General features: G+C 32.9%; 4 protein-coding genes across 7 annotated transcripts; 2 read left to right on the forward strand and 2 right to left on the reverse strand.

Moving 5' to 3' along the window:
* Window positions 1-432: 432 nt before the first annotated feature.
* HSFA8 (heat shock transcription factor A8) lies at window positions 433-3,048 on the forward strand. Its single transcript, XM_085706571.1, has 3 exons — window positions 433-787; window positions 1,587-2,672; window positions 2,779-3,048. The coding sequence occupies exons 1-2, from the start codon at window positions 554-556 to the stop codon at window positions 2,454-2,456; spliced, it is 1,104 nt and encodes a 367-aa protein (XP_085562697.1). The 5' UTR covers window positions 433-553; the 3' UTR covers window positions 2,457-2,672; window positions 2,779-3,048.
* A 2,089-nt stretch (window positions 3,049-5,137) lies between these two features.
* On the reverse strand, window positions 5,138-7,591 carry LOC146934690 (vacuolar iron transporter 1-like). Its single transcript, XM_085706572.1, has 4 exons — window positions 7,259-7,591; window positions 7,076-7,161; window positions 6,876-6,990; window positions 5,138-5,592 (listed from the first exon to the last, which is right to left on the reverse strand). Exons 1-4 carry the CDS (start codon window positions 7,507-7,509, stop codon window positions 5,295-5,297), a joined length of 750 nt encoding a protein of 249 aa, XP_085562698.1. The 5' UTR covers window positions 7,510-7,591; the 3' UTR covers window positions 5,138-5,294.
* A 5,404-nt stretch (window positions 7,592-12,995) lies between these two features.
* LOC146934691 (zinc finger BED domain-containing protein DAYSLEEPER-like) lies at window positions 12,996-15,705 on the forward strand. Of its 4 annotated transcripts, none has more exons than XM_085706573.1 (6): window positions 12,996-13,587; window positions 14,209-14,376; window positions 14,461-15,111; window positions 15,195-15,283; window positions 15,378-15,522; window positions 15,624-15,705. In XM_085706573.1, exons 2-4 carry the CDS (start codon window positions 14,238-14,240, stop codon window positions 15,269-15,271), a joined length of 867 nt encoding a protein of 288 aa, XP_085562699.1. In that variant the 5' UTR covers window positions 12,996-13,587; window positions 14,209-14,237; the 3' UTR covers window positions 15,272-15,283; window positions 15,378-15,522; window positions 15,624-15,705. The 4 variants fall into 4 exon arrangements, with proteins under 4 accessions (XP_085562699.1, XP_085562702.1, XP_085562703.1 ...); XM_085706576.1 differs by having other exon boundaries at window positions 15,198-15,283; XM_085706577.1 differs by having other exon boundaries at window positions 14,773-15,111.
* A 3,896-nt stretch (window positions 15,706-19,601) lies between these two features.
* LOC146934692 (vacuolar iron transporter 1-like) lies at window positions 19,602-22,048 on the reverse strand. The gene is made up of 4 exons (XM_085708441.1): window positions 21,654-22,048; window positions 21,378-21,463; window positions 21,157-21,271; window positions 19,602-20,028 (listed from the first exon to the last, which is right to left on the reverse strand). Exons 1-4 carry the CDS (start codon window positions 21,902-21,904, stop codon window positions 19,731-19,733), a joined length of 750 nt encoding a protein of 249 aa, XP_085564567.1. The 5' UTR covers window positions 21,905-22,048; the 3' UTR covers window positions 19,602-19,730.
* Between the last annotated feature and the right edge of the window lie 2,244 nt (window positions 22,049-24,292).

Here is a 24,292-nt window from a genome sequence, read left to right on the forward strand (position 1 = left end):
AATAATTTGAAGTTCGACTGCAACATAAATAAAATTTGGGTTAAAATTTTCAACTGCAATTGATAAATACCGTATAATTTGCAAAAATGGAAAAAAGAAGTAATTTAGATATAGGTAGGGGACTTATTTTTAAAAAAAATCTAAAATATTTCTATTTCGTATATATAGGGGATTCAGTATAAACAAACAGTATATATGCTTCTTAAAAATAAATTTTTTTTTGGTTACAGTAGGAGATTTAGATTGGATATATATATATATATAAAAAAAAAAAAAAAAGAAGATATTTGTAGAAAAAGAAAAGTAGTAAAATGCAAGGGATTCGAAAACCCAAAGAAAAGTTTTTGGTAGAGGAAAAAAACGCGTGGAGTCGAGGGAGGGAGGGAGGCGCAGCGAAATTTCATAAATCTTCCAAGTCTTTGTTTTGTTTGTAGTTAGTTAGAGAAGTGAAAAGTCATTCATTCACTCATCTCATCTCATCTGTTGGCTCTCTCTCTCTCTCTCTCTTCTATTTCTTCTTCCTCTTTAGGTTAATTGATTATTAATAATAATAATGGTGAAAGCAGCAACAGCGAGCGAGAAGGGTGGTTCTGGTTCGGTGGCACCTTTCTTGAATAAATGTTACGATATGGTTGAAGATCCTTCAACCGATTCCATCATCTCTTGGTCCGCTGATGGTAACAATAGTTTCATCATCTCCAACGCTGATCAATTCTCACTCACTCTTCTCCCCAATTATTTCAAACACAATAATTTCTCCAGCTTCGTCAGACAACTCAACATCTATGTATGCTCTTCTTATTCATCCCTTCAATTATTAATTCATATGTTCATTAATTTCTCTGTTCCTTTCCCCCAATTACCGACCTCATTAACCCTATATCAGTTTGTGTTTAAATACTATACTATATTATATTATTAATGGGTAAAGGTATTCTGTTTCCTTGATTTATATAGTACTATGTAGGTATAAAATCCATTAGTAGTACTTAGGGGTTGCATTTTACTTCTACGACACTTTTTTGGATTATTTGAGTTTATATGTTGACATATAAGCCCTTCTGAGACCGTTTGGGAGAGCTTATGCCGAATTTGAACAGACCACTGTTGTTCTGCGATACACTATTTAGTACATACTGCTGTCAAATAACAGCTATAGAACTTGAACAACCGCCATTTTCCGCGATTGTCAATGACTGTAAGCTGTTTTCAGCTTACTTCCGTAACCAGGATAGCTTCTAGAAATAGTTTATAGTTTATACCAAAACACTTTGACTATTTTATTTTTTGTTTTAGAGATAGCTTATATATAAACTGTTATCTTACAAGTGTTTATGCTATAAGTGCCTGATTAACTTGTTTATCCATAGAGAACCGTAATCCTTTGATGCTGCTGAATTGAAAATGTATTAGATAATATACTCGACCTTTTGAGAAACCTTTACTACAGCAACATGCAACGTTTTCCCACTCAGTAGAAGAACCTACAATAATTTTGTTTATCTAGGCCTGCATTTTTACCGTCTCGATTTGTTTAAAGTGTCTCTCTTTTAAAGTCAGCAACTGATGACTGTTGAATTTATCAGGGTTTCAGGAAAATTGATGCAGATCACTGGGAATTTGCAAATGAAAACTTCATTAGGGGTCAAAAGCATTTGCTGAAGAATATACGTAGAAGGAAACATCCACATGTTGCTGCAGATCAGCAAAAACCATTGCCGCCAAAAGACAATCGCGATGAACCATCACAAGAAGCAGTAAATCATGGCCTTTGGAGAGAAGTTGAGAATCTAAAATCGGATAGAAAAACCCTCACGCAGGAGTTGGTCAAACATAAGCAGCACCTTGAATCTTCTGAGAGTAAGCTGCTTCTACTGAGTGATCGCCTTGAAGGAATGGAGAAGCATCAGCAGCAGATGCTCTCATTCTTGGTCATGGTCGTGCAATGCCCTGGATTCTTGGTTCAGCTGCTTCACCCTAAGGAAAATAATTGGCGTTTCTCTGAAGCAGGGAATATGTGGGACCAAGGTAACCAAGATGACAGACCAGTTTCTTCTGATGGGATGATTATAAAGTATACACCACCTGTTGCTGAAAAACTAAAACCTGTTGTTCCACGATCTCCTGCCTTTAATAAGCAACCAGAACCTGAGGTTTCTACAGATGGGTTAAAAGACTTGTGCATCAGTTCTGAGTTCTTGAAATTGCTTCTAGATGAGAAATTGTGCCCATTAGATAATCATTCTCCGTTTCTTGTACCTGATTTACCGGATGACGGTTCGTGGGAACAACTATTTTTAGGCAGTCCTATCCTAAAAAATGTTGAAGATACTGATCGTGAAAACGAGGAGCAAACTGTTAGTGACATGGAGATGGATCACATCATATCTGAAGCTCTAAATGAAACATCTGATTTTGAAGCGATGATTATGGAAATGGAGAACACTCACGCATGAGTTGAACTTATATGCTGATGGGGGGTATTGGATGGGCTACAGGGATTTGGAACCTCAAACTGAGAAAATCGATTTCCAGCTTCTATAAGCTAGCAAAATACAGAGGGAAGGAAACAAATTTCCTCGCGGTGAAGTTATAATATTATCAAGTCACAGTTTAACTATTCTTTCTTCCATCTTCCTCCAGCAGTTGTTTGATCCTCATCTGGATTCAGTGTAAGCCTGCCTGCTCTGTCTTTATCATTTGTTTACGTACTAAACAAATCAGCTAATCAAATTGTGGAGATGATTGAGGATCTGTTGATTTTTTTGCTGTTTGCAGATCTACCTAATATCTGAATACTAATCGGGATTTGCTTTTTGGCTTCTTGATATGGTGTCCAGTCCCGTCTTGTCCGGGAGTTGTATGGTCTGTAACTAGTACGATGGATCAAATATTTCATATTACGTTTAGATTGTAAGGAAGAGCGGTCTTGAAGGAGCTTTGTCTTTTGTGCCACGCTTAACAGTTGCACACACATGGCTTCCTATACTTATAAAAAACAAGTAATTAATAGAAAACATGGTTCTTTTGCCATATTATTTTGCACAAGCCGATGCTTCTCACTATTTTATTATTCTCTTCCTCTCCCTCTAATCTATCCTTCTCCCTAGTTATCTGTGTTTTGCTCCAACTCTTGTGTATGATCACTGATATGCTGAAAGAGTTTTTGTTGCTCAATGAAAGGGTCTTTTGGCAAAGAGTAGTATTTAAATAAACTAGAACTCTGATATCATGGTAAAGGAGCATCAGTATTATAACAACTAAGAGGATAAAAGGAGCATCAGTCTTATAACAACTAAGAGGATAAAAGTGTCACACGCATGTATACATTGCATAACCAAAAAACTTGGCAACACGGACACAAACGCAAATAGTATCAATATATATTTTTGAATTTTTAATAGCCATCACTACCCATGGTGATGTCTTGTATGTGCCATTTTGATTCAACCAAAATAGCATTGAAGCCACAAGTTTTGCCACATTCAAACTTTGAAGGACTTCCCAAAATTTCCCACATTCAGAGCGTGGAGGGTTCTCCCGAAAGCAACCCATTCCAGCCAGAGGGGTCTGGTTAGATAAATGGGTCAAACCAACGACCCATGTGAGCCATGCGGGCTAATGGTTAAATGGGTTGACCCATTCCAGCATGAGGTGTATGGTTAGATAAATGGGTCAAACCGACGACTTGTGTGAGTCATGCGACCCAAGTTTTGCCACATTCAAACTTTGAAGGACTTCCCAAAATTTCCCACATTCAAAGTGTGGAGGGTTCTCCCGAAAGCAAGAAGAGCTGTTAAATGGGTTGACCCATTCCAGTTAGAGGGGTCTAGTTAGATAAATGGGTCAAACCAACGAACCATGTGAGCCATGCGGGCTAATGGTTAATTGGGTTGACCCATTCCAGCCTAAGGTGTCTGGTTAGAGGAAGTTATACCCCACACCCTTACACTTATGCCTTCGCCCCAACATTTTCACAAACTTCCAAATTTACCCTTTATATAAAACCAAAAAAAAATTACCCTTTCACTTTTCACCCCCACAAAACCCTTTAATAAGAAACTATTAAATTAAATGCACCGAAAACAATCAATAAACGTTTCCGGTTGTTTGTTTATGTTTTATAGAAATTTAATTGGTATTAACTAGTATGAACCAGAAATCTTATCATACTAGTCTTCCGGATTTTGCTTATTCAATCTTTTTTTAAGTCAATATGATGCATTAATACCTTAACGTGTGCTAATGGACCGACCTATCATGCCCAGTTCATCTTTGACAGCTCTACCCGCAAGGCAGGTTTTAGTATACATTTGTTTTTACCGTGGAAATCTACTCAATGTGTGTTTAGTTTTTTGTTTTGTTTTGAACCAACGCGTGTTTAGCTTGATGCTATAATTTGTGGTGTCTATATTTTTTAAGATAAAATGTCATTTAAACACGAGAATCCATGCTTCAACGCAAATCCAAACCACTATTAATGGGTAGTGTTAACTTGTGCCCTTAAGGCACATGTTAAGAAACTTAAAAAAAGAAATATTTTCTAAAATTTTGTGCATTTAAATGATTAAAAAGTTAAATATTAAATGCAACGCACACATTCCAATAAGTTTTTTCTATATTTGAATCATTAACTTGTGCCTTGAGAGCACAAGTTAACATTTCCCTTAATCAAATACCACCAAAACAACGTTAGAAAGCAGCTAGGAAGATTCTAATTGTGTATCCTCTCCTATAAGCTGCCCAGTTGCCACTTGAGGAATAGGCTCCATCACAATTTAGTTTCACGAAGCCTTCAGGAGAAAGGTTCTATTTCCAATTTCCAAAATTAATAGACCCTAGAGCAGTAGTACCTGTTTTGTTTATCTTGTTTTTCTTTTTCAAAATAAAAAATCCATACAGAACAAACATGGCACCAACTCAATGGTGAATATAAATCCTTATGCCAACATTTTGGCAAATGTAAACCGATTGCAAATTCTCAGATTCAAAACATGCGCTTTCAAGTAAATTTTTAAATTTTATCTCTTGCCATCTTGTAACAATAGCCATTTAACACCTCTTCAAATGGTGGCGGCGGCAAACAGTTGCACCATAATGATCGCTCATTCCATGTATCAACTATCAAAGAAGAGGATTAAAATGCAAATAGATATCAACCACAAAAATTTCAAGCCAAAAGTTAAATGGTTCATGAAAATGTGGCAAGAAACTGAAAATTGTTGCCAGTTGCCACCGCAAGTAACATCAAATAGACAAGAAGTAGAAAATAATAGTTCTGAAAGAGCATGAAACTATGGATGGAAAGCCTTTGCCAAACCATAAGCAGCTGCAGAGGCAATGGCACCAATTAGAGCAGTTTCCAAAGCACTCCTGATAGGCTTGTTGCCGGTGAAGCATCCCTTGACAAAGCCAAAGATAAGCAAAGCAATCAATGTAACCACCACTGAAACAAGAACAGCCTCTGATGCATTAGGAATGAACATGTAAGGAATGAGAGGAACAATTCCACCCAATACGTAAGCAATAGCAATTGTCATTGCACTATACAATGCTCTTCTTGGATCTGGCTTCTCTAGTCCCAGCTCAAACCTGCCATGCCAAGTAACCAATTTGTTAATTAATTTGTTCAATCAATCACTCACAAATTCACAAAGTTATCTTCCATTGTAGAAATTAATTCACGTTTTTAAGGAAGCAGGTATTCTAGAAACAATAAAAAGGTGCATGTATATAAAATTGGATTGCATCAATTTGTTTATTTTTTCAAGCATTTACTATTTAGAGTCATATTTGATTGTAGCAAGTAATTCAAATTATGAAAGATGCATGTAGAAACCATATAAAGGTGGATGAATATAAGTTGGATTCATGGTTTCAAAACTTTTCTTCATAGTATTAAAAAAAGGTCGTTCTGTTCTCTACATCCACCAGTAAATCTCTACCTCTAATTTGATTTCTAAAGTAAACCATATCAATCTTATTTTAATAATTCAAATTCAAGTCAGAAACATTGTAACATATTTGTATGCATCACAATATTTTTGTTTTGAAAAACGTTTTTTAGGCACAAGTTTAACCAAACCAAGACCAGAGATATTTATTTACTTATAGAAGCATAACAATATTAACATTGTACCTGCACATGATCATTTATTCATCCTAACTAGCTGTACAAAAAAATAATTATAAAAGAAACCCACGTGTAAGGTTCTCTAGGATAATTCATTTATCATGTTTTTATCCGTTTGCATTTCATGGACCAGGAGCATATGCTTAATATTAAAATAATTTGAGCTAATTATTCTTAGTTTTTCAACAACAAAAAACATTGATTCTACAATACAATGGTTTGGAATAAAAAAAAAATGGTTATGATAAAAATTGAAATTGAGGATTTTAAACCTTGTTTACCTATTTTATCTTCACACAAATTTCTTTTAACTTAAATCAAAATTGAAACTCAAATTTAGAAAACAATGTTTAAATTTATAGAAAAAGTTTTCGGCTCATTTGAATATCACAAGATTTAAAGTTGTGTGGAGTATATTTGATTAATTTCTTTATTTTTAAATACAGACGTACTAAAAAACAAAAAGAGAGTCCAAACCAAATAGTATCGGTGTACTGTGGCACTGGCACGCATGACCAAAGTTTGGAATCTGAAATCAAAGTATCAAAGCATGTCCACACTGAAAAAGTGGAAACCCACAACCAGAAAAAGTGCCTTTCTCTTTCCAATCCCACTCTTGCCAGCATATAACTAACATTCAACAAATAACGACACGCATTGCAAACTCCAAATTTTGGACAAATTACTTTCTCATGCGTAGTATTAACTCAACAAAAATTACAAAAATTAAAATGAAACTTACTTCATCATGAAATCAAGCCATGCTTGAGGATTCTTTCTCAGAGCATTCACCACAGGTCCATATTCATGTGCCTCTATTCCATACTCAGCCAATATTTCTGCCACCTCAGCAGCTTCTGAAATAATATATAAAAATCAAATTAAAAAAAAAATCGAAAACCATTTTTTAGAATAAATAAAATAAAAGATTACGATACGAACCAGTTTCTGGTACTGTAACGATTTCTTCTTGTTCCCTTTTCAATTCTCTATTGTAATGATCAGCTTCACCTTTTGCTGCCAAATACCTTCACGACAACACAACATAGTGCAACGTTTCTTGAAATCAATTCATGATAATAAAAAAATGTGATCAAAATTGAGTGTGTAAAGAAAGAGTGTTACCCTCCGAGACCCATGGAGATGGCGCCGGCGGCGACTTCGGCGATGCCGGCAGTGAGAACGATGGAAGAAGTAGCATTGGCGCCAGAGAGACCGGCGGCGAGGGCGAAAGGAACGGTGAGTCCATCAGAAACGCCGATGATGATGTCACGGACGATCTCACCGGCGGTGAAGTGCTTTTCAGTGTGGCGATTGAGAAGGCTCTGTTTCTCAGGTTCAAGGTTTAGTCTGTGTTCGTCGCCATTACCAGCCATTTGAACAAGTGTATGTGATTACTACTACTAGAAAGTGATTTTAGAATTGGAATCCAAACAAAGCCTAATGTGTAACTGTTGTTATATATGCTGCGTAAATATATACTACTACTACAACCCAACCGTCGCCATTGGGATCGTTTCACTTCATTTTTTTTTTATCGGATTACAATTAATTACTCCATCGTTTCAAAATTGACATTCATTTTGAAACAATTTTTTTTGGCTAAAACGACACTCATTTTAAAACGAATGGAGTAATTAATATTCACACCCGCGCTTTAAAAGAGAGGAACAAATTTAACTTATCTCAGTTGCTAATATCATTTTCTGTGTATTTTTTTCTAACATTTTCAGTGTATTTTTAAGTTTTTTTTTTTTTTTTTTTTAAAAGTCAGTATCCAGCTCAAGAGCCGACTAATCCATATCCAATCCACCGTCTATTTGTGGAGCCTCATTTAAAGCGAAATCATAACTCATTGTGGACTTAACTCACCAAAATTGGCGTCGGCAGGAATCGAACATGAGACACATTCTAAAGTATCAAGCCAAACCAACCTCAAATGTGATATGTAATTTTAAGTGTCCTCCCTTTTGCTACAAAGTAATTCATTTGCTCATTTTATACTATTAAAAACAATTATAAATGAAAAAGAAGAAATTATTGATGTATTCATTTTTATATTTTTTAAAGGGTTTATTTACTTTTTGTTAATTTGTGTGAAATTATCCAATATATCTTTAAAAGAGAGAGTGAGTATATTATCTAGTATACACACAACGGTAGAATTTAGTATACACCTCTATAGTTTTTTGTGAATAACATGAAGTTCTATCTATCTAATCATTGATTCATTTTTTATTGTTATATTTAATTTTTTTTAACATTATATATGCATTTTTTTTTACAAATTTATAGTACATCATAGTCTTTGTAATTTAACACAATCGACCGTATGTCCTCTTTCGAAATTAAATCCACGGTATTTTTATTGTAGATAAAGTAGAATTCGTTCACTTGTCTTTACAAAAGAAAAATTGGTTTATATTAGTTTATCTTTTTAAAATATAAGAGAAAAATATTAAAGCTTTAAGAAATTATAAGAGAAAGAATTAACTATGGATCTCCCTCTCTCTCTCACACACACACAAAATATCTTTTTTATCAAATCATTTATAATATCTATAAAATTAAAAGTGAAATTATGTTAAATATTTTTTTTTAAAAATTGTAATTTTGTTTACTATTGATTTTATTCCATCCAAACAAAGTTAAATATGATTTTATTCCTATTTAAATTACAATTTGAATATTGTTTTGTATTATTAGAATCATAATAACAACTTCTATATAAAAAAAACATAATAAAAACTACTTCTTGTATAATGAATTTTTGATATAATTTTTTTTTAACAAACTAAAATGAGTTCTATATTATAAACAAGGTTGATTTACCGTGCATAAGACATGCAAAAGGTAAACCAACCAATCAAATTACAACAGGAAGGTGTTGTTCTAAAGGAGCACCATCAAAAAGTTAGAGCAAATTACACCGTAACACCCATACAAGGGAGTGAATGTTTCCACCAGTCATGATAATTAAAGATAAAAGATGTATGTGTTGATTTCAGCCACATAAAAGAATTTAGTTTCACTTTTTCAGCTAAAGTAGAAGAATCACAAGCCGTATCTTGGAAAACACGATTGTTTCTTTCTTTCCAAAACAGAAGCAAACCAAATTATTTTCAAGAAAGGGTGAGTGGCTCTAGGCAATCCGGCCAAATTAGTGAATTGAATTAAATGTTGCCGGATGTCACCTGGAAACACCGCAGATATACCCAACCAATGCAAAATATGATCCCAAAGCGAACTAAAAATGTTACAACCACAAAATAAGTGAGCTGCGGTTTATAATTTGTTTGTTAATACATTATAAGTAGTTTTCCTTTTTGTCAAAAAAAAAACATTATAAGTAGTTTTCCAATTTCATTTGGTTATAATCTTTAGCATATAAGTCGCAACAATGGACTGTATGTGTATCTTTGAAACAAGTTTTTTAGATGGAGAATGATAAATTATTATTATTATCGAAGACATCAATGATCATTTTACGATTATTCTGTATAAAATTGAAACTTTGTTTAACGAGGTAACAAAGTTCAATTCTTATTAGTGAGCTAGAACTTCATGGATATAGTTGAAACAAATTGTTAAGATTTGAAAAGAAAACTTATAAGCAGCGATTTATGAATTATGGACTCCTTTTATCGTCAAGATACGAGTAACGTGACATGATAACTATCATATCTTGTCTAAATTCAACGTTTTTCACCGTGATATGATAAGTCGATGTTAAATTTTATCCTATCATACCTTTCTAAAATATCATACAAGCATAATAAGATAGGAATAATCTCATTATGTGTTACCCATATCCACTCCCTCTACAAAAAAACCCCACATATCACACACAAAATATCAATCCACATGTTAGAACCCCCATAGACGAGCCTTTAACGCCACTTTTCAAAAAGGACCAAATTAACAAGGCACATCCCTAAACCACTTATGGAATAGATTCCCTACTGTTATAGCTGGGTGCTATAATCAGTGAAAGCCGTCCGATCATAGTGGGATGGCAGAGATTGTTTTACTTAAAAACACAATTTTTAATCTCAACCGTTCGATACGAGATGAACGGTTGAGGTAAAAAACTGCGTGAAACTGCGGGTTGTTTTTACAGCAGCAAAATCTAATCCATCACTTATACTCTTTGATTTACAAACATTCAACCACCAAACCTAAAGAGATCTTATTCCCCCTGTTAGACCCGTCCCTAATGAAGCATCTTTGAAGCCAGACAATATGTTTTCACACCTTTACAGACATTTTCATAAAAGAAAAGTAGAAAATAAGGATAGAATTCAAACCCGAGTTAATCAAGTAGAGACATTCTATAGAGTCGATGAGATGTCAAAGTCTTTAGTTGTAGTTTTTCCTACTAATAAAATTTCAATTGATTCAAAACAAATTTTCAAGTTCGCTGGATCAAATGGAACCAATTGACACCCATGTTAATATTTGTGGAATATATTAGGGGTGTTCGCGGTGCGGTTTGGTTCGGTTTTGAGAAAAAAAGTCATCCAAACTGCGAGATAAAAAAGCATGCGGTTTGGTTTGGTTCGGTTGATTTTTAAAAAGTCATTCAAACCAAACCAAACCAAACCAATGCGGTTTATCGCGAGATGAAAAAAATATTACATTAACTCTAATATTGCAAACTCGTTACAAAATAAACATAGGACATTTTTTTTATTTTGATGTTTATATGATAAAATATTAGGTAAAACTTATATAAAAATAGGTAAAATTAAGAAGAAACATAAGCATGAAACAAATTATTGGGAAGTAAAGAAAACAAATTCATCACTGGAAATGAATTGAAAGAGATGGAAAGGAATTATAATCGAACCTGATGGTGCAACGATGGAAAAATCGAATCAAAAGAGATTATTCTTGAGCTATGTAATTGGGCTAGTACATATTTAAGTAATATTCATTATTCTTGCGGTTTGGTTTGGTTTGGTTCGGTTGCTGAGATGCAAACCGCAAACCGAACCGAACTGCGCGGTTCAGTGCAAAAGTCATCCGAACCAAGTGCGGTTTTTTGCGGTTTCGGTTTGGATTGATTTGGTTTGCGGTTTTTCTATTGGGTTGGTTCGGTTTTGAACACCCCTAGAATATATATGTACATTTTGTATAATTGAGATGTTGATTTGAGTTTTGAAAATTAATACAATACTTAATATTGATCGGTTAAGTGGTTTAATGATTTGGTGTTGTAGTTTACGTGATTTTAAAGTAAAAATAATAAAAAATGATAGTTTTTTTTTGAGTAACTCGCAAACAAACCCACCGGCCTCCGTAAGAAGCGCACCAATATTTGGGTCTTGCTAACGAGTGATTCCAGAACACTCTTTAAACATTTTAAATTTAATAAAAGTCAAATATTTCAATTTTCAATGTAATGACTACACACATTTTTACAAAAATATACTCCATCCGTCTCACAATATTAGTCGTTTAAGGTTTGTGCATGATTATTAAGGAAATAATTAATTGTATTGATTTCAATGGTAAAATTAGTAGCATTTACTAAAACACCCCAATTAATTGTAGTTAGTGGAGTAGTTAAGTTAGATGGAATTCAATAAATTAGAGTATAAGTAGTGAAAAAAATGCTGCATTGGTATTGTAAAGTGACAATTAATTTGAGAAAAAAGAAAAAAATGCTAAAGAGACAATAATTGTGACACGGAGAGAGTACTCCCTCTGTACTAAATTATAAGCAAAAAAAAAACTCATTTTCTTTGTCCTAAATTATAAGCAAAAAAGACCAACTTTTATCATATTTAATTATGTTTTTTCAAAAAATTATCTTTTCCAAAGAAAAATTAAATGCAAAGTGCATTCAATTTGCTCTCTTTTTCATTTTCTCTATAATCAACTACCAATGAAAATTGTTTTTACATCTTCCTATAAAACTTATTTCAATGATAACAAAAAAAAAAACTATGTTACAAACTGTATGTTTTAGTTTTCTTAATAAGTGCTATTTTTTTTTTTGCTTATAATATGGGACGGAGGGAGTACTATTTAAGACCTTTAAAAAATGTTCCGAAAGCACTCGTTAACATTTTTCATAATTTAGTAAAATAACTATTTTCTTTCAAAAGCATAAAAAATGTTACTTTAGCATAAAAAGTAAAATGTACTAGTAAGTATTACATTGGAACTTGTGCTGTTAACTCTTCAAAAGCATGAAAGTGTTACTTTCAACCTAAAACTTTATTTTTTTAGTTTCCTTAACCACTGTCCCATTAATAGGCACCGTAAAAACTTTTAAAGACATTCATTTTATTTTTAAGTAGATGGAGTAAGAAGGAGCAATTAAAAAACAGGGTTTAAAGAGGAAAAATGAACTAATTGGCCTAGTCGCGCGTGTGTGTAGGATCATCATGACTTGGTAATGATTGAATTCATTGGTGCAAGCTTTCCATAATAGAAAGAATTTGCTAGTATAATGTATCCCAACAAACAACTCCAGAGTATATGGAATCTTGTTGGGCTGAGTAAATCTTCATAATACCGTTTCTTAAAGAAAAATGTCGACATGTTTGTGCCATTTAATAAATTTGATCCAATTTTGTATATGAATTTTTCTATTAGCTAGCTTTAGGAGGTGGGAATGGGAAGGGAATCTTCATGCTAGTCAATTTGTGCACCCATTTTAGGCGATTATTGAAGCAAGGTACGTATGGATAAGCCAAGAATAAACAATAGTATTTAATTATCAGGCTAAACTTCCATGAGTAAGCTAGCTAGCTACTGAAGTTTCCAACTGATCGATGGTAATATATGATGAGGACAGACACAACTAATAATTGGTTTAAAATTGGTTCTTCATAATGGTTGAGGATAGGGCTGGACAAAAGGCTCCGACCCGCCCGAAACCGGCCAACCCGCAAGAAAATAAAGGGAAACGGGCGGGTCCAAACGGGTTCGCGGGTTGGGCGGGTTAAAAATCCGGGTTGTGTTGGTTATTGATGGACGGTGGCGGGGGGTGTGAATAGCCCCGCGGTTAACCAAAACCGAACCGATACACATAAGCCCATTACATATTAATACTGGGCTCACTTGTCTGGCCCAAATAATTTCCTCAACCCAACCCAAAACCCTTCATATAAATACCGAGATTTCTCCCCAAACCCTAATTTTCTGAAGCTTGCTTTGCTGCGCCGTTTCATCATTTTTTCTCTGGTAAGTCTCTCCCTCAAATCTTCATCCTCAGTTGATCATGTTCTTCAATTTTTTTGTTCTACTTCATCATTTTCCATCTATTTTCGTCCTGCTACACATTTATTACTAATAACATCATTTTCGATCTCTTCTTAAATTCCTAATATCATCATTTTCGATTTGCATTTTCTACTTCATCATGTTCTTAACATCATTTTATTTTTATCTATGTTTCAGGGTTTTCCTAATCATCTTCTACAACGTTTATTGCTTTTAAGGTTAGTTTTATGTGTTAGATTTTTAGATCTTAATCTTCTTCATTTCCTCATTATTTATTTGATATTTTTTTTCTCTGATTGTGTTATAATTTTTTTATTTATGTTCTAACAAGTGTATTGTTTTTTTTTTTTTTGAACGAGCATCTTGAGCATTTTGAAGATCTAACAAGTGTATTTCCCTCTGTTTATTGCTTATAAGGTTAGTAATTTTTTTTACGTTGAATCAGTTTTTTTTTAATATACATTCTATTTTTTTCTTTTGTTTCAATGTTACGTGAATCAGTTTATTTTTTTAAATATACTTTCTAATTTTTTTTTCTGTTTCAATGTGAACCTGAATGTTTTTTATGTTGAATCTAATTTTTTGTTTGTTCATTTGTTTCAAAAAAGTTAATTTTTTGTTTGGTTTACTAGTGTTAAGTGTTAACCTGTGTTATTGGAATTTGGAAACTTAAGTTGTTTCTTATTTTGTTACTAAGTTTTAACCTGTGTTATTGGAATTTGGAAACTTGTTCTGAACTGAATCATTTGTCAAGAAAGGTTGCTTTGTTTTTTATTTTTACTAAAGTGTCAATCTGTTTATTACTTGCTACTTAAATCTAATCTGTTAAGTTTTGTTAGGATAAGCTACTTGTATCGAAGCTGCACCTATGGAAGGGATTAGCGGAGCTGCAGCTGTGGAGGAAGTTAATGGAGCTATAGCTGTGGAGGAGGTTCATGGAGCTGCAGCTGTGGAGGAGGTTCATGGAGCTGCAGCTGTGAATTCGCTAAATGGAGCTGTTGTCAATCGTAAGTTACAACTTGTGTATGTATGATTGTGCATACTGTAATATGTTATAAATTTAATGTATGCTGGATATGATTATGGTGCAGCTGCTGCACCCTTGCAAGGTGATGCATTTAGGAAGGCAATTGTTAGATTTGTCATCCTTTCTAAACTTCCCTTTGGGGTAGTAGAATCTAACAGCTTCAAGCGCATATGTAACCATTTTCATCCCCATATGAATATTCCTTCAAGAAAGATAGTGTTTAGGGATTGTTATAAGATGTTTCTAGATGAAAAGTTGAAGCTCAAAGCTTATTTTAAATCTAAATGTAGTAAGATAGCATTCACCACCGATTGCTGGACTTCTACAGTAAACTTTAGCTGCATTTCCCTAACTGCCCACTTCATTGATGGTGAAGGGGAATATCAAAAAAGGATTATTAGCTTTAGTTTTGTTCCAAACCATATGGGTGACACAATAAGGCAGAAAATTGAAGAGTTGTTGAAGGATTGGGGTCTTAGGAATGTGTCTACAGTCACCATTAACAACGCTTCATCCAATGATGTGGCTGCAATGGTTAGAGATATATTGGCCATTCCTCCATCAGTAGCTTTAGAGAGTATCTTTAGCACAAGAGTTAGATTGTTGGACACTTATATGAGTTCGTTGGGTCCGAGAGTTGTAGAAGTTTTGATATGCTCTCAAAACTGGTTGAAGCCAAGTGAAGGGTTTGAGATTGCTGAAGGTGTTGTTGCAGGTACGTTAAACTTATTTATGGCATTGTTTATTTATTATTTGCTGATGATCAACATATTAATATTATTTTTTATTTGATGATAGAAGCAAATGAAGATCTAACCATTTGGTGTTGGGAAGCTCCTGCTGGTGTTGCACCAGCACCTGGATCTTCTGATTAAATCCATTTATTGGTATAAATTACATCATTTTTTTTACTATTTCATACTAAATATACTAAATGTATATATATTTATTTTTATTTTTATGTAATTTTATATCATGCAGGAATTATTTTTTGGAATATTTTGGGAGTCAAATATGACTCATACAACACAACTTGTTTTTGAATGTGATTTGAAATGGAACCTGCTTGCTTTGCTTGGCTCCATGGTGATGTTGGACCTATTTTAATGTTGATGCTATGTGATCGGTATGTCCCTAATTATTAATTCATATTGTTCATGATTATTAATCTTGTTAATTTGTCTCTTGAATTTCTTATACCTTTTTTCTTTACTTTTTTCATTCAAGTATGGAGACGAGGTTGTTCTGCCTTAATCTATTGATTGCAAAAAGAAGGGTATTTGTTGGTCTGCCTTAATCTGTTAAGAGGTATAACTTATTTGCTTGTAACAATCTTAGTGATTTAATAGTCTTGAATGATGTTATCAATATATTATGATAGTTAATTTTGATATTGTTAACAAGCTTATTGTTGTCTTGATTCAAATCTGAAACAAATTCTTATATTGGGCTTGGACTATCCTTCAACTTTGATGCTTAACAATTTTCTGGTCTAACTTAAAACAACATTATCCAAGGTTCTTGTTTCGCCATGTTGAAGCAGCAGCTAAAGCATGCAGCCTGTGCTGTTAAAGCCAGTTATTTTAATTTTTATTAAATTTCATATTGGATGAATGTAATTTATTATGACTTCTTAGTTTGAACTTCAGCAACTTATTACTGTTGGTTGTGTTGTGCCAGTTTTAATGGTTGCTTAAATATTGGCCATTCTTACAATATTATGGCTTTGACCTTGGTTGAAGCTAGTATGATATTTATTTTCTGTATGCTGCAGGTTAAAAATTTGTTTTAAGAATGTTCAAAATAAATTTTATGATTGCCAATAGCTGCAATTTTTTGTTGACAATCACATTTTATTGAAAAAATAATTTTATAGAAATAAATAGTTGGCCAACAAAGTATTGGTGTTTTTAATGGCCCAATTTCATTCTATTATTTACCCAAATTTTTTTAAAAAATAATGTTTTAAAAAAATTTCAAATCTGGTGGTCTTGGATAATTTTTACTAGAGTTGACTCGAAATACCTGCCCCTCCCACCCGATTAACCCGAAAACCCGTAACCGAACAAAACCGAACCCAAAACCGGACGAGTTTGGGGCTGGGTTCCTCACCCGCGGTTTTTGACGGTTTTGGGTTTTGGGCCCGAAACCCGCCCGGACCCGACCGCTGTCCAGCCCTAGTTGAGGATCGGTTAGCATTGATAAAAGAGTAATGATATTTTGACATCCATTTGATGACAACTTTGTTGACAACCTTGTTTTTCTCACTTCTTATTGGTCAAAAACAATGGAGAGAGAAGAATGAAGAGAGAGGATAACAACATCATGTGAGTATGAGAGAGAAAGTTGTCCAAAAGTTGTCAAAAAGTGGTTGTCAAAATATCATTTCTCTTGATAAAATAAGACAAAACCTCAGCAGAGAGAAGAAGTTGGGGGATTAAAATACCCCATTTTAAGCATGCTAATGCTATAATGATAATTGTGTTAAAATCTATATATGGTGACATTTTTGCACTTAGGTTGCAAGTTTTAATGGCGCAAACAATACTTTTAGGCAGTCTAATCAAAACAATAACTAAACACATTATTCAATTTAACTATATGTCATCAAAGACAGTCTAATCAAAACAATTAGTCTAATTTGTTGTCCAATTTGATGGTCATGCAACCTATGGATCATGAGACATGCCCATTATATTTTCGATTAAACCCCTTCGCACTGTAATCGACGATTTACTTGCTATCACAAATTTGATTAACCGAGACACTCTAGTTCTTAAGGATTTGACATAATTCAAGGAGCAACAAGAGTATTTTTTGAACAACTACTCAAAACTGTTTTCGATTGTGAATTTTACCAATCAAATGGCAAGTCTAACCGATGAGAGGTAACATTGAGGCTATGTTTACTGAATTGAGTGATTCATAGCATAAACGAATTCGAAATTAATTGAGTATTGTCATTTTCATGGCTATTTGAGTTTTAGGAATTTAAGCTCAAATTCAGATTTTTGGCTGACAATGAACCGAGCCAACTCGAAAATAGTTCAGAATTCGACTCGACAATTAGCTCGTTGAACTTGGTTCATGAACCAAATGAGCTGAACTTGAGCTGAAAATTAAGTTCGTTAATTAAATGAGCTGAACTTGAACTATATATAGTTCGGCTCGTTTGGTCATGAGTTGACTCGATTATATACACACACACATATATGAGTTAGAATAAAATCTCAATGTTCGTATCAATTGAGTGTTAAACATTTAAATTTTATATTGTTTATCAATAATTTATATTTTTTATATCGTTAAACAAATGTAGTTATAACTTACAATTACTATTTTATATAAAAAATAATAATATAGACTAACTAAGTTTTTTGAAGCAATTAATAACAGTTTTAAACAGCCACGTTTCCTAAAAAGACAAAACTCATAGAAATGAAACAGGTAGTAAAACAAAAGGAATAATGAAAGATGTTCTTAATTCTCAAAGGAAAAATGATACTTGTACAACCACTTTTTGACAACTTTCGAGACAACTTTCTTTCTCATACTCACATTAATCTTTTACTTTCTCTCTCTATTGCTTTGGTTTTCGTGTCAATACCTCTTTTCCTTTGTAAAATTATGGTTGTCTCAATAGTTGTCAATGAAATAGTTGTTTAAATAACACAACTCTTCTCAAAGTCCCACATCGGAGAGGTTTGCTAAATGTAAAGGAAAGTTGCCTATAAATATGTGGTGAAGTTTGATTAATTTTCAACGTGCAACATAACAGTATGTGCCATTGGGACCTAAGGTTGATTGCTTTCAAGAGGCTGCAACCACTTCCCAATGCAGTACTCCGTTCGGTCACTATTAAGATAAACAAAAAATTACTTTTTAGGTTCATTGAATGAGTGATGTATGTGGCCATTAATATAGACCACATACATCATTTATTCAATGGTGCTAAAAGGTACTCCCTCCGTTTCAAAATGAGTGTCGTTTTAGGTGTTTACACACATATTAAGAAATGCAATGATTAAAAGAAAGAGAATGGTTATTTTACCAAATTATCCTTATTAACTATTGGTTAGTTTTAAAAGTAATACTTTGGAAGTAGTGTACAGAGTATTAATTGGAGGGTACAATTGAAAAGAAAAAGTTATTATTGCATTGGAAACTGAAAGCGACACTCATTTTGAAACAATTTTTTTTGGCTAAAGCGACACTCATTTTGAAACGGAGGGAGTAGTTTTTTTGCTTATAATAGTTACCGGTAGTGACCGGAGGGAGTATTAAATATTTATTTTGAGCTTAATGGGTTTGATTTTTGAATTTTATGATTTGAGATGAATCTAACGAGTCAAATCGAATTGATCGAGAATGTTAAATGAGTCGAACTCGAGCTAAAAAATAAGTTCGTTTCGAATTCGAGCCGAACTAATTCTTATCGAATCGAGCCAAACTCAGACGAGTTTGACTTGATTCATCTCCAGCCCTAGTCTCATATCAAAGTTAGCGAAGTTGTTGAAGTTTCTTTTGTAGTCAAGGTTTATGTTTCTCAAAAGACAGTTTCGAATTCAAATTTGGACTCAAATTTTGCAAAAAATACGACATACTATTTTTGTAAAGAGACTTACAAAATTAATTATTGGCGACAATGAAAATCGATTTCTTCGAGTAAAAATATGTACAAGTACAACATGATAAATCGATTTCTATAATAGGAAAATCAATATTTTACACTTCAATAGATTTTTGAATCCCAAAAATCAAATTTGTTTTGTAAAAACAAATTCTACTAGCTCGAATTATCTTAAACAAGTTCATTACATATATTTTTTTTTTGGGTAAGATTGCGCCAAAAAATTTATTGATATATGAACTCAAACATCAAACAAATAATACAATTGAAAAATGTTTAAACAAAAAACATTAAAAATTTAGGATGTTACAAAATGCACGTGAGTCCCATCAATTTATGCGGGGCTTAGTTTCAAAATGGTGGACTCTATTTTTAAAAGAGTAAGACCCACATGCATTTCTTCCATAAAATAGAAGTGTTGAACAAAAAGTATTAGAATGAATGTCGTTAGAAACTACTCTTAATAAATATACTCTAATCATATAGGTTGCATGTTGCCCCCAATTATGCATATCCCCTGCTCTATCAAAATATCAATTACGTTTGAATTTGAAAAGTATGAAACTAAAAAGAAGTTGCATCTAATTAATACTTTTTATTTAAATAGATAAAATGTAGTTGCTCATAACAATGTGGCAAGAGAATGAAAATTGTTGCGACCACAAGTAAATAGTTCTGAAATAGCTAGCTAGCCTTCGTTGCCATCAAATACTGAAAGCCTTTGCCAAACCAAAAGCGGCTGCGGATGCAATGGCGCCGATGAGAGCAGTTTCGAAAGCACTTTTGATAGGTTTGTTGCCGGTGACGCATCCCTTGACAAAGCCAAAGATAAGCAAAGCAATCAATGTAACCACCACTGAAACAAGAACAGCCTCTGATGCATTTGGAATGAACATGTAAGGAATGAGAGGAACAATTCCACCCAATACGTAAGCAATAGCAATTGTCATTGCACTATACAATGCTCTTCTTGGATCTGGCTTCTCTAGTCCCAGCTCAAATCTGCCATGCCGGCCATCGAGTAAGGAAATTGTTAAAGCACTCATAAAATAATATATTCTTTCCTCTTCTCCAAGAAAGTTATTTAAACAAAAGGTACACTTGAATAAACAATTCTGTTAAAAAATGTGACTCCAAGAACAAGCAATGATGTTAAAAATTTCTTTGAGGGATTTAGTTGCTTGATATTATAAGAACAACATACTAAAAAATGTTTTATTTTTTGGATTTGTGAAATCCAAATTTTTATTACATGCAATTTCCCTCAATGTTATTTTTGAAATATATCGGGCTTCTTCTATTTTCTCACTTACAAACAAAGCATGCTACATATCTTCACATTTAGTTCCTTCAAAAAAAAAAATCTTCACATTTAGTTAAGTATTAAGCAGGAATCAATCGAGTTCGTTTTGCAGGTCAACGACGACCTGTTCCATTGTATTATGGATAATGATATATTCAGCAAGAAACTTGCTCGCGAGAGTTTTACGACAATACAAAGTGATACCCTTCTCCACATCTTTATTTGTTGGTTATCCATGTGCTCAACTAAAGGCCAAATCCAACGGTTCCAAATTAATCGTGATAAGTTCGTCATGTTTTCTCTCGCATGAATGACAACACTCTTGTATTATACATGTATGAAACCAACGTGTTCCAATCGATGCATAATCACATATCATGGATTATCCTTAATTAACAATTAACATATATATAAATTATTGAATCAAAGATTAAAGTCCAATTTGCAATTATTACATTATTAATTATAAAATATAAATAAAAAAGTCTCGCGAACTTAACTCAGTTAATGATGACATCGTGTTATATATAGAGAGGTCGATGTTCGAACCTTGATTTCTCACTTATTCATGGCCAACTTATCCAGAGTTCCACTTCTCATCTGGTCAATATAATCTTACTCGATGTGTCTAAGTCTAAGCATCACTTTACCAAATATTCATTCCCTTTTTTCATCTTGAAGACATATTCTTATATGATTTTTTTTTTTATAAGCATATTCTTGTATGATTTATATGCTGTGATATGTATCGATCATCATTAGAATATCATTTTCAAATGTTTAACTTTCTTTTTGGAGGGGTTTCAACTTTCAAATGTTTAACTTACTTCATCATAAAATCAACCCATGCTTGAGGATTCTTTGTGAGTGCATCGACAACAGGTCCATATTCATGTGGCTTTATTCCATATTCAGCCAATATTTCTGCCACCTCAGCCGCTTCTATTTTATTTTTCTCAACAAGAAAAAAATTATTAAAAAATCGAAAATCATTTTAATAATTTTTTTTTGACAAAGAAAATCATTTTAATAAATAAATAGTGCGAACCAGTTTCTGGTACGGCAATGATTTCTTCTTGCTCCCTTTTCAATTCTCTATTGTAATGATCAGCTTCACTTTTTGCTGCCAAATAACTGCACAATAGACATAATGCAACGTTAGTTTCAATTCATGATAGTAAAAAATTGTGAGCACAATTGAATGTTGTGAAATTCATTAAAAACATGTTCTAACTTTAATCATAATTACTTCTAATATATTATTTTAGTATATTTATTTGTTGAAAGTGTAAAACTTTTTGAACTAAAAATGTAAGATAAATACCCTCCGAGCCCCATGGAGATGGAGCCTGCAGCAACTTCAGCTATGCCTGCAGTGAGAATGACGGAAGAGGCGACATTGGCGCCAGAGAGACCGGCAGCGAGGGCGAATGGAACAGTGAGTCCGTCAGAGGCACCGATAATGAGGTCACGGACTATGTCACCGGCGGTGAAATGCTCCTCAATGTGGTTATTGAGAAGGATCTGTTTCTCAGGTTCAAGGCTTAGTCTGTGTTCGTTGCTATTGCCAGCCATTTGAAAGTGTGTATATGTGATTACTTTACTACTACTATACTCCTTTGAAATTGAAATCAAACAAGCCTATGTGTTAGTATTGGTTCCTATAACGTGCATATATGTAGGAGTATATTACAACCCCCACCCCACTCCCCAATCAACATCAACGTCAAAAATAAAAATGTAAACCATCATACTAACTACTACTATATTCTTTTTTTCCATATACATGACGAATATACACTACTATATATATATATACACTAACTATTACTACATACATGCACATAAATTATAATATATTATTTAATTAAGTTTTCAAATTTTATAAGAAAAGAAATATTTATAATAGTTTCATATATCAAGATAATTTGATAGTATTAAAGAGATACAAAATATTTGGAGAAAATAGTAATATATGTATTTATAATTTTAAAAATGATTTCATATTTAGGGAGAATCAAATATTCTATACAAGTCTTCTAATTAGGGAAAAATGAAAGACAGGAACATAGAAAGCAATACTTATAATTTAGTACAAAAGATTTGGCCCCTATTTGTTGGTAGATGTAGATGTAGATCCGTGTCTGTTGCCATGGTCGTTTCCCTTCACTTTTTTTTTTTGGTCAAGACAACGACTGACTAACATATAGACTCGAATACCTGAAGCCATAATTTTTCTTAGTTTTTCAATCGCTATATATATGGGGGGTCCCCCAATCAACAACATACTACGCACTACTCATTCCGTTTACTATGTCCTATGTGTATTTTTTGAAGGAAGAAGTTTTACTATGAGTATATTTTAATCATATATATTTTTTGTTAACCATTTGGAAATAATTCGTCTTTCATGAATTTTATTAACCATTTAAACTCAATTGTTAAGTTATTTATTTATATTTTTACTAATATATAAAGGTAAACAATACTAGTAAATAAAACGTTGTTCAATTCGTTTTGATCAATATTTTCAAAATATCATACAATTAGTGTCAAAGTTGTGCATTGACATATATGAAAGTCAAACTACAATTAGTGAGACAAAGTGTATAATATTATACAATACTCCATTCAGAATGAAATATAAACAAAAAGATAGGTGACAATTTAATGTATATGGACTAATTTTAACCACATACTGATACTTTTCAACTATCACTTTTGCTTATATTTCAATTTGGAGGGAGTTTGCAGTGTATAATAGTATGAGGACATACTCCCTCATCCTTAGTCTACATGCATCAAATTTTCGATTATTGATTTACTTATATTACATTTCAGATATTACTACCTCCGACCTTATTTTATAAGACTCTTGCAAAATTTGCTATCCCTTTTTTCTAAGATCCTCTTCAAATATCAATGGGCATTAATTAGTTTTTTTTTTTTTTTTTTACAAAAATATCCCTAATTAAATGAAGAGATTTAAAATATCATTTATCCCTCTCACTCTCTCTCTTAATAATTGAAGGATAACATTGGAAAAAGAATTTGCATTGTTGACAAATTTTAATATAAACACAATTTTTCTTAATTCTCAGGGTCAAGATTCTCAAAATTTAATAGACACTTCCATTGCATTTAGAGATCACATACTCATGGAATAAAATGATATTTAAATTATTATTATTTTATTTTATGAGTCTATCTCTCTTCAAATATTAGAAGTGTCAGCTAATGAAGATGATCTCAACTTTAATTTTTATCAAAAGAGTCATATATAAACACAAAGCTCCCTCTGTATTTTAATATAAGTCGTTTTGATAGCGTCACACAATGACATAAGAAGGATAAATTAACAAAATTGAAAGAAGACGAAGGAGAAATCCGATTTAGGAGTATATTTTTTTTTCTACTCATAAAAGGTGTGGATATTAGTACTCACATGACAAACTAGTTTAATATTAGCAACAAAAAAAAAGACAAAACTAATTCAAAATTTATATTCATTTACAAATAATTACACATAAAAATGTTTAATTTCCATGCCTTGTTAATGTAAGAAGTTTTACACTTTCATCATATCATTACTATTGATGGTGCGACTTTAGAAGTGATTACGATAAAAATCAAACATTTCTAATGATCCGACCATTAGAATTAATTGATATAGTAAAATTAAAAAGTTACAATCATGTGACTTGGTATGATTGAATGTACCAAATAAAACTGTAGGCAGAGTATTCACCTCTAATTGATTAAAGGCATGTTATTATTAATTTAACTTTCTCATTGAATGCCTTGGCCAACCGATTTTCCATACATAGAGAGAAGAAGCAGTTTCGTTGTCATGTTAACTTAATGCAACGCTTATCTTCCAGTTCTTGTGTGCAACCAACCACCCTTCAACATTGAGTTCCTCCTCTAAAAGTACCAGCCACCATGTGGCAAAATGCATTGCAA

This window comes from Medicago sativa, chromosome 4 (assembly GCF_051527215.1).
Source record: "Medicago sativa cultivar Bolivia chromosome 4, Bolivia_mono, whole genome shotgun sequence".
Classification (NCBI taxonomy): Eukaryota; Viridiplantae; Streptophyta; class Magnoliopsida; order Fabales; family Fabaceae; genus Medicago; species Medicago sativa.